This window comes from Physeter macrocephalus, chromosome 4, assembly GCF_002837175.3.
Source record: "Physeter macrocephalus isolate SW-GA chromosome 4, ASM283717v5, whole genome shotgun sequence".
Taxonomy (NCBI): domain Eukaryota; kingdom Metazoa; phylum Chordata; class Mammalia; order Artiodactyla; family Physeteridae; genus Physeter; species Physeter macrocephalus.
This window is the reverse complement of record NC_041217.1, coordinates 140,875,360-140,886,457: the sequence shown is the minus strand read 5'-3', so window position 1 is coordinate 140,886,457 and position 11,098 is coordinate 140,875,360. Positions and strand designations below refer to the sequence as shown.

Below are 11,098 nucleotides of genomic sequence, written 5' to 3'. Positions count from 1 at the left end.
AGATCCCACATGCCGCGGAGCGGCTGGGCCCGTGAGCCATGGCCGCTGAGCCTGCGCGTCCGGAGCCTGTGTTCCGCAACGGGAGAGGCCACAGCAGTGAGAGGCCCGCGTACCGCAAAAAAAAAAAAAAAAGAAAGAGCTAATCACTTCGTGGTGGGAGGTGGAGCGGGGGAGATGGAGACATGGGAGAAGGGAGGAGAAGAGAAAAATCATGACTGGAGGGAAGAGAGGGAACAAGAAAGAAAAAAGCAGGAGAAAAAAGAGGCATAAAGAGAGAGGAAGGGAAAAAAGAGGGAGGAAAGGAGAAAAAAGGAAGGTGGAGAGAAGGACTTGTTAAAAGGAAAGGGGGAGAAAGGAGGAAGAAGGGGATGACCAACAGACTAAGAAGGACCACACATGAGTGACAGGCATGCGGGTGGCACCCTAGACTGCTGCTCAGAACTCGGGGGGTGGGCGGGGAGAACGTGGCAAGCAGCCTGCAAGGTCACTGCCAGCTCAAGGTTCCAAGGCACCAACAGTGCTGCACATAGTCATGACAACTGTTCCTTGGGAGACAGGAAGTCTTCAAAGGGTAGCTGTTGGGCAAAGAAGAGCAGGAGATAAGCTTGGCACTGGCCAGCACTGCTGCTGTGTGCCCAGCCTACTCAGCCTCTCTGATTGTGAAGAAGAGCCAGGCACACATGCTCCATCTTCCCCGTCCTTTCCACTGATGAGGGGCACCGGGTCCTGACCCTCCGGCTCATGTGCCCTTCCTCTCGTGCTCCCTTCTCCCTGTGAGTAATGCTCCAGGAAGAAAGATGTAAGTTGCTCAGAGGTTATACATCTGGGGAACTGTGCCGATTTCTATCGTATCAAGATATTGAATCTTTATGAACTTGGACCCCCGGCCCAGGGATAAACTTTATAGGGAAGCAATATGTGGATTCACTTAACACTATATCCAGAATGATCTCTCTAAAACACTAATTTGAACCTGTTGTTTCCCTGTTCAAATGTCCTCACCTACCAGATACAATCCAAATCCCTCACCCCATCTCACAAAATCCTTCATGACCTCTGCTCTTCTTGCCCTCTCACCTACCTTCTTGTCTTTGCACATCTGTACTCTTTTTCTGGAACATTCTTACCCATTTGTCCCTCTGGCTAACTCCTGTTCATCTTTTAAAATGCAGCATATGTGTCAGCAATTCCAGGACAACTTCCCTGACTTCCCAGTCTGGGTCAGAGCCCTCCGCTGGGTTCCCACAGCCCTGGTGCCACTCTCATCACTGCACCTGTCACATGATATTTTCATTGCCTGCTCACTGATCTGTCCTCTCCTCTCATCTGTGAACTTTTTGAGGACAGGAGCCATGTCTGATTCATTCGAATTTCCCTAGCACATAGCACAGAGCCTAGTACATACTAGGTTTTCATGAACAGTTTGATGAGAGGGAGAAGGAACGAATCTCATACCAGTCTTGGACAGCATTGAAGGATTCCTCATTGGTGACGTCATACATCAGGATGAAGCCCATGGCTCCACGGTAATAGGCTGTGGTGATGGTCCGGTACCGCTCCTGCCCAGCCGTGTCCTGGGTGGGAAAAGGAAAGAGTCAGCCTCCTAGAAAGTCTGCTTTGTTTCTAAAGAGTCCCCAGGACAATTAAAATCATCCAAAGTATATTTAAGGAACACCTATTATGTATCTTTTATTGTACTTGGTGACTAGAATAAAATGGTTCTTGAAACCTCATAGAGGGCTTCCCTGGTGGTGCAGTGGTTGAGAGTCCGCCTGCCGATGCAGGGGACACGGGTTCACGCCCCGATACGGGAGGATCCCACATGCCGCGGAGCGGCTGGGCCCGTGAGCCATGGCCGCTGGGCCTGCGCGTCCGGAGCCTGTGCTCCTCAATGGGAGAGGCCACAACAGTGAGAGGCCCACGTACCACAAAAAAATAAATAAATAAATAAATAAATAAAATAAACCTCATAGAAATTAATAAGAAGATAATTAAAATCCCAATAGAAAAATGAGCAGGAGTAAAGAACAATTCACAGAAGAAATGTAAATGGATAATTATTATATTAATAGGTTTTAACCTTATTTTTAATTATAATTCCCATTATAGTTGAGGATGTAGTGAGATGTATAACCTCATACCTTGCTTGTGGGAGTGACACTTGGTTCAGTCTTTCTGGTAATCAATTTGGAAGTCCCAAGAGCATTAAAAATAGTTGTACCCTTTGAACTAGAAATTTTTCCTTCTAAAAACTTTTTCTACAAAAATAGAATATCAGACAAATATTTATGCACAAAAATGCTTCTTACAACTTTATTTAGACATTGAAAAACTGACATCAACCTATATATTCAACAATAGGAGAATGGTTAAAATACAAGATTTTTAATGTGTTTATTTATATAAGAATATTTATTATAATGGAACAATTCTTGTATGTACAATATAATCTCAGTTTCATAACTATATATGCAGAGAAGAAAACTGGAAAGAAACACATCAAAAGGTTAATAGTGATTATCTCTGTATGAGAGATAAGAATTACCAGGATTTTCATTTCCTTCAGGTATTTTTATTTTCTCTATGCTAAGCATGTATTACTTATATAAGGAGAAACAAATAAACATTTTTACTAAAAAAAGACGAAGACAATTCTTTATCTCAAGCAGCTCACAGTCTAGTTGGAAAGACAAACATGTAAGCAAGATGAGCCAAGCCCCACAACAAAGTGTTACTGGAGTACACTGGGATGCTTCACAATGTCCACATGGTCCTTATGTGAGGGACCAGGCGGTCTTCTCTGAATCATTAGTTTTAGATGTGTGATACTTGAGCACGTATAAAACATTTCCTCATATATTATCTTATTTAAATTTTATAATAATCTCTATGAGGTAGGGATCAGTATTTACATTTTGTAGTTGAGAATGCAAAAATGCAGAGAGGGTAAGTGATTTTTCCAAGGTCACAAAGCTGGTGACAAAAGCTATGCCTTAATCTAGGACTTCTGATTCCAAGACCAATGCACATACCATTATACCTCAATCAATGAAAGATTTATCCACAGGCATTTACTGAACATTATCCATAATGATAATAAAAACAAATAGGGACTTCCCTCGTGGTCCAGTGGGTAAGATTCCATGTTCCCAATGCAGGGGGCCTGGGTTCGATCCCTGGTCAGGAAACTAGATCCCACAGATTTATCCACAGGCATTTACTGAACATTATCCATAATGATAATAAAAACAAATAGGGACTTCCCTCGTGGTCCAGTGGGTAAGATTCCATGTTCCCAATGCAGGGGGCCTGGGTTCGATCCCTGGTCAGGGAACTAGATCCCACATGCATGCTGCAACGAAGGAGTTCACATGCTGCAACTAAGAGTCACACGCTGCAACTAAGAAGTCTGCACGCCGCAACTAAGATATCTGCAGGCCACAACTAAGAAGCCTGCATGCTGGACTTCCCTGGTGGCACAGCAGTTAAGAATCTGCCTGCCAATGCAGGGGACATGGGTTTAAGCCCTGGTCCAGGAAGATCCCACATGCTGCGAAGCAACGAAGCCCGTGCGCCACAACTACTGAGCCTGTGCTCTAGAGCCTGCGAGCCACAGCTACTGAGCCCGTGTGCCACAACTACTGAAGCCTGTGCACCTAGACCCCGTGCTCTGCAACAAGAGAAGCCACCGCAATGAGAAGCCCACGCACCACAAAGAAGAGTAGCCCCAGCTCACCGCAACTAGAGAAAGCCCGTGCACAGCAACGAAGACCCAAAGCAGCAAAAAATAAATTAATTAATTTAAAAAATAAAAATAAAAAAATAAGAAGCCTGCATGCCACAACTAAGACCCAGCACAGCCTAAATAAATAAATAAATAAATGGTTAAAAAAATAAAAACAAATAATGAGAACAATAACAATTATAACCTGCCATTAATTGTATATATGTTGCACCTGTTATCCACAAACTTTAGAAAAACCCTGTAGGGTATATATTATTACTCCCATTTTACAGATGAGAAAACTGAGGTTCAGAGAGATTGCCCATCAAATGTTAAGAATTGGGATTCAAAACAAGTATGACTCCTACACCCATTACAATATATTGCCTTGGCTATGAACCATACTTTGTGTGATACAGAAATGGAACAAGGACCATCCTTGCCCTAAGGAAGACTCAGTAAAAGTAAAGAGGTGGCTAAGACATACCACTGAACTCATAATTAGCAATATGTGGCAGTATGTCATCAGTACCAGGTATGTGGCATAAAGAAAATGTGTCACACAAGTCAGATAAGGTAGAAACATGGTGGTTTTAGGTAGTTATGGAAGATGTCAAAGCAGAGATAGATAGTGTACCAGTTAGGGTAGACTGGGTTATTCAATAATACGCAATCTCAAAATCTCAGCAGCTTCAAAAACAAGGTTTTATTTTTCACTATTTTTACATATCCATCAAGGGTTGGCTGGGTGCTCTGCTTTTTATCTTCCTCATTCCAGGATAAAGAGTGACAGGGTGGCTACGAGAGGGAAAGAAAGTGTATGAGTCATGTGTTGGCTCTTCCACTTTTCCCATTCACTGGCCAAAGCAAGTCACATGCCCATACCCAAGAAAGCACAATCCTATAATACGCTGAGGAGGAGAATGGGAAATGTGGTAGATGGCATAGCCACTCCCATGGATAGAATCTGTACCAAGCCCAGGAGCATTACCTACAGATGTGCTGACTTGGTAACAGAGGGAGGACAACAGGGATTTTCTGACAGAAGAATTTTCCAAGCAGAGAAGTGAAGGAAAGGTATTTTGGCAGAAGGAAGATTTTTTTCCAGTGAGTACTCCAGAAGAACTTAAGGAATGGTGGGAAATGAGTAGGAGATGAAGCTAGAAAGAGCTTTGAATGCCGTGCTGTGGAGTTTGAACTTGATCTTTTTAGGATCAAAGATTTTGAGACAGACAATTAACATGATTGGATCTGAACTTTAGAAAGATCACTCTGACTCTGATGTGGAGAATGAACTGGAGGAAGCAGAGATGGGAGGCAGGAAAGCTGGTTGGTTAGATCTTTGCAGTGGTTCAGGTGCGACCTAAGACGGATTTGAACTAGAGTGGTAGCAATGGGGATGGAGTAGAAATAGACTCAAGAGGTATTTAAGAGTTGAATTACAGGGGATGATGACAGATGGGTTTTGTTTCTGGCAGGGCTCAGTTTCTTCATGTCCTGAGCAGTTCAGCTCTGACCCAGACTTGCACATTACTCAGCAAAACTAAATCTGCATATAACACACCCATCATCCTTGGAGAGCATAGGAATCACCATCTTCTGTTTGTTGAGCAGGTTTTGGGGTGTCTTACTCTTTACCTCAAGTAGCCTATCAGAGTATTCCTTCTGACCACATACAGTACTTCTCCCTAAGAGTTCTGGCAAACAGAATTTTATCCAGCTCATGAATGGGTGAGTGGATGAATGAATCAAAGAATGAAAGAAGAGATAGATGATTGAGTGAGTGAGTGAGTGAGAGTGAGTGAGTAAACATCTAACACAGGAATCTTAGGCACTAATATTAGAGAAATATTCACTGTCTGCCATATCTCACAAAAGCTCTGTGTGTGTGTGTGTGTGTGTGTGTGTGTGTGTGTGTGTGTGTGTACCTATGAAACACTGCAGCAGAATTTGATCCTCCCCTCCCACACTCTTACCTCTGCTTCCTGAGCTCCTCAGAGCCAACACAACAGATGAGACTCCTCCCTCCAATCTACAGGCTCAGACCTTAAATCTTGTCCTGTAGGGTTTAGAATTAAGCCACCTGTCCAGACTGGTGATCTAAAGGCCCAAGCAGGATTTCTGAGCAACTGCACTGCCAGCAGTTCTCATCTCTTCTCATTCCACCCACATTATACCATTTCCCTATGAGAGTTTCTAGTCTCTTATCTCTGCCTGGAGCCTGGCCCTGTGCCCCAGCTCTTTGACAAAGAATCCTGCCACCCAACTGATGCCCAATTAATTGGAAATCCTGGTATAGAATAATAAATGAGCTTGGACATGGAATCAGTTTCACCTCTGTACTCCCAGTGCCTAGCACAGGGCTATGCACACAGTAGGGATTCGGTCACCACCTTGTTAAACAAAAAGGTCATATAGTTTTAAGGTTAGGAACATGGTCTCTAGAATTAGACTTCTGGGTGTAAACCCCTGTTTTAGCACTTACTATGTGACAGTGGTAGGCAGCCTCTAAAATGGCTCCCACTGATTGCTGTCTCCTGGTATTCATGCTCTTGGGTAATCCCCTCCTGGGGCAATTTTCCTTTCGGGGCCTTAGTTTCTTCATTTATAAAACGAGAATAATAACAATACCTATTTCACAAAGTTATCGTGAAGATTAAGAACGTTATTATATCTAAAATGCTTGAAACGGTTCCTGATACAGAGTAAATGCCCCTTAGGCATTATTTTTGTACTTCCACAGTCAGCCCCAGGAGCAGGGCCAGCTTCCCAGGGTCTGCCCAACAGGAGTGAATGAGTCTCATGCCATGTGCCACTTCCTTCTCATTCAAACCTGCCCAGGGCTGCCTCCACCCAGGGTCTCAATATGATGCTTCCCTCAAGGAGCAGAAAATGGCCAGACAGAAAGGGAATGGATGAGTTAAGAGTTGAGCAGGCTTTGGACTTCCCTGGTGGTGCAGTGGTTGAGAATCTGCCTGCCAATGCAGGGGACACGGGTTCCATCCCTGGTCCGGGAAGATCCCACATGACGCAGAGCAACTAAGCCCGTGTGCCACAAGTACTGAGCCTGCGCTCTAGAGCCCACGAGCCACAACTACTAAAGCCCGCGCACCTAGAGCCTGTGCTCCGCAACAAGAGAAGCCACCACAATGAGAAGCCCGCGCACCACAATGAAGAGTAGCCCCCGCCCGCCACAACTAGAGAAAAGCCCACACGGAGCAACAAAGACCTAATGCAGCCAAAAATAAATAAATAAATAAATAAAATTTATTTAAAAAAAGAGTTGATCAGGCTTTGGTCTGACTCCCAGCTCTGCCACTCATCAACTGTGTGCTTTTGGACAGCTTGGTTTTTTCATCTCTCTGAGGCTCAGCTTCCACATGACGCAGAGCAACTAAGCCCGTGTGCCACAAGTACTGAGCCTGCGCTCTAGAGCCCACGAGCCACAACTACTAAAGCCCGCGCACCTAGAGCCTGTGCTCCGCAACAAGAGAAGCCACCACAATGAGAAGCCCGCGCACCACAATGAAGAGTAGCCCCCGCTCGCCACAACTAGAGAAAAGCCCACACGGAGCAACAAAGACCTAATGCAGCCAAAAATAAATAAATAAATAAATAAAATTTATTTAAAAAAAGAGTTGATCAGGCTTTGGTCTGACTCCCAGCTCTGCCACTCATCAACTGTGTGCTTTTGGACAGCTTGGTTTTTTCATCTCTCTGAGGCTCAGCTTCCTCACGAATCGAATGGAATAATAATGCTTACTTTGTAGGGTGTTTGTAATTAAATAAGATTTTTTTAAATGTCTGGCTCATAATAGGTACTCAAATATAGGAGTATTTGTCATTTTCATTATTATTTAACTTTTCTAAGCCTTAATTTCCTCATCAATAAAGTGGTGATAATAATACCAACCCTGAAGTGGTTATGTGAGAATCAGTGACAATGTACTGGTAGAGCTTGGCAGAGTGCCAGGCACATAGTAGGTGCTCAATAAAGTTCATAGTAGCTGCTGCTATTACTGTTGATATTGTTGTTGTTGTTGTTATTCACCTAAAGAAAAGCAAGGTTGGAAACAACAATCCAGCTCTCACTACCCTGTGCTCAATAGAAAGTAGCCCAGAGAATCGCTTCTAAACCTCCCTCTCTCTTTTATTTTTAAAAGCACTTTGACGAACATTGATTCCCCTCCCACTGAGGAGAGTCAGAAATAGAACCAAAGAGGAGACAGGAAGGAGGAGAAAGAAAGAGGCATGACTCACTGGCTACTTGAGGAAGGAGACCGTGTCATCAAGAGCAATTAATTCAGTTCTATGAAGCAGACACTCATTGAGCTCTTCATATGGGCAGAGCCTTATGCCAGAGAGTGGACACCATGATGCACAAGCCACCATCTTGACCTGCAGCAGCCCTGTCAGTGTGGCCGACAGACACTTGCTATGTGTCAGGCACTTTGATAAGTGCTTAATATATGGGATCTTATTATTTGTACTAACAAAATAAAACTGCTATGTGCCAGGCACTATGCTAAGCACTTTTCCTACTGTACTTAATTTTCAAAATAGCCTTGAAATACTGTTATCTTTACTTACAGATGAGAAAAATTTAAATAACTTGCCTATGATCTTGCAACCAGTTCATGGCAGACAGATTCACAGCTAAGTCTGATTCCAAAGCCTGTGCTCTTCCTGGGATGACCTTTGCTCTATGTTATTTCTCTTAATTATTATGTCAGCCTGAAGCAGGACAAGTTTGAGTCCCCATTTTATATATGGATTAACTGAGGGTCACAGAGGTTAAGTAAATTGCTAGAGTCACAAGCTATAAGGAAGCAGAGTCAGGATTCAAATTCGGTCTTTTGACAAGTGTGTATTTTTAGCACAGCCTACAGCCCAACCAGACTGTGTATTCTGAATCCCTCTCTGCCCCTCAGGACAGGACCCAGCCCACCCTGAAGGCTTCCAGATAGGAGATCCTCCAACCATGTCTAAGACTTCCTAAGGCCAACAATCTCCCCTCCACCAGAGGGTAAGACTGGAAATAACCCACAAAGCTTAAATGGAATCACGTGTGTCTGGCACACAGGTGCTCAACAATATTAGTTATGTTCTCTGTCTTGATTGAATCATTGATCCAACACAGACCCATCATTTCTTTCTGGAGTTTCCTCCTTGTCACCCACACATGTAATACTAATTTCTGCTCCATATGTCTGTTCATGCTACTCTCTCTGCCACATATGCCCTCTCCCAGCTCCTCCACTTGTCTTGACTATCAGATTGTTGAGTTCTAAAATTAAAAGTAAATCTTAGAAGTTACTCAATCCACCCACTCACTTAAAAAAGGAATTCCTTCTACAGCATACTTGCATTGAGTGTTCCCAAGGTTGGATGCCTACCGCCTCAAAAGGCAGCCACTCCACTGATGGACAGTTCTGAGTATTAGAACATTTCTTCCTTCCATAGAGCTGAAAGCTGCATGTGGTAATTTCTATCCATTGATTTAACGCTGTTCTCTGGAGACCCAAAGAATAAATCTAATTTTTCACTCATGTGGCAGCCCTCCAAATATTTAAGTTCTAGGTTTGTTTAGCTCTTAGAGTTTACAAAGCTTTTTTCTTATTATCTCAGTTCCCAGAGAAATCCTGTAAGAGAAGAACGAATATCTCCATTCCACACACACACACACACACACACACACACACACACACACACACACCAACTGCGCCTTGAAGAGGTGAATGATGAAAAGAGGCTTAAGTAAAACCAGGTCTTCTGACTCCAAGAGACCAGTGTGCGTGGCACAGGGCTACATCCCTAATGTTTTAAATCACCTGTGACAGGCACCACAATTAAACAGAATGACCAGAACAGTGATGGGAACTTGAAACTGTGTCATGGGAGAAGCAACTGAAGGAAGGAAGAAGCTTTGGGGAATTGTACTGCTATCTTCAAATATCTAAAGTGCCTAAAGGGAGGGTATTCCTCCTTTTCCTTTCTGTTTTTTTTTTTTCAAATCTTCACTGGGCACTGATTCTGTGGCAAGTGTTGGCTAGGTCCTGAAGATAAAAGGTTGAATACTACACATACCTACTTGAAGTCTACAGTGTCTGTTGACTGGAAAGAGAAATGTGCATTGGATGGGGATTCTGAGGCAGGAGAAGCCCATTCCCACAGAGCCTTCTAGCACCTTTCCTTGAGGCAACACTCTTCCTTTGGAGCTCAGCTCAGCAGAGAAGCTGGCCTGACCATCCTGGCAATGTCAAATGCTCCAATTACAGGTTCTCCTGGCACCATGTACTTCTTCTTTGTAGCACTCCTCCCCACTGTAGTTTTGTATTTATTTGTGTAATTATTTGATTGAAGTCTGTCTGCCCTGCCAAAACTGCAAGGGCCACAAGAACAGGATGTCTAGTTTTGCCTACTATTGTGTCTCCAGTGCCTGGCACAGCACTGGCACATAGGGTGGGGGAGATTTCCAAAAAATACCGGTTGAAAGGGTGAATTTTGTGGGTGACTGCAACATTTTTGACAGAGCACACTAAATGTCAGATGGGAATTTCTAAAAATCCAAATCTCATCTTACTCTGTGTCTAAATCCCTTCCCCGGCTTCCCACAGCCCACACGATGGGGTCCAAGCAACTCCATAGAGCGTAGACCCTTCAGGATCTACTCAGCCTTCCTTTCCAGTTTCTTCCCTCCCATTCATCCCCTGAACCAGTGAGTTCCAGCTTTGCCTAACTAGTGGTTTCCCAAACACTGCTCCTTCACACCCCTGGTCCTTAACCTGATATGCTGATCCTTGCCTGAAATCCCCTTTCTCTTTTATAATTCACAGTCTTATTCAAGGTCACATCCTTAGAAACTTTCCTTGGCCTCCTCTCCTCTGACAAAGTAACTTCTTCCTCTGCCCTTTTATGATTTGGCATTATATCATCGCACACATCACATTTATTATAGTTACTGGTTCATTCATCTGTCTCCTCTTCCAGATTATGAGCGTCTTTTTTTTTTTTTTGCCACACTGCGCAGCTTGCCTGTGGGACCTCAGTTCCCTGACCAGGGGTCGAACCTGGGCCCTGGCATTGGAAGTGCGGAGTCTTAACCATTGGACCACTTGGGAATTCCCTATGAGCATCTTGAGACCCAATCTTTATTTAGCTAAATCCCAGGCCCTCAACCATAGCATCTGGCACACAGTAGGCACGTACTAAGAATGCTGGTGGGGCTTCCCTGGTGGCACAGTGGTTGAGAGTCCGCCTGCCGATGCAGGGGACATGGGTTCGTGCCCTGGTCCGGGAAGATCCCACATGCCGCGGAGCGGCTGGGCCCATGAGCCATGGCCGCTGAGCCTGTGCGTCCGGAGCCTGTGCTCC

At 44.2% G+C, this 11,098-nt stretch overlaps 1 protein-coding gene across 3 annotated transcripts in view; it reads right to left on the bottom strand.

Annotated features, from left to right (window-relative positions):
* RAB3B (RAB3B, member RAS oncogene family) overlaps positions 1-11,098 on the bottom strand; it is a 63,546-nt gene that overhangs the window by 18,596 nt on the left and 33,852 nt on the right. For all 3 annotated transcript variants that reach the window (XR_008617284.1, XM_007129217.4, XM_028489403.2), the window contains one exon: positions 1,456-1,574. Coding sequence is in view for 2 of the 3 variants with exons in the window: in XM_007129217.4 (XP_007129279.1) it covers positions 1,456-1,574 (119 nt within the window). In the remaining variant the exon portion in view is untranslated. The remainder of the gene's footprint in view (positions 1-1,455; positions 1,575-11,098) is intronic.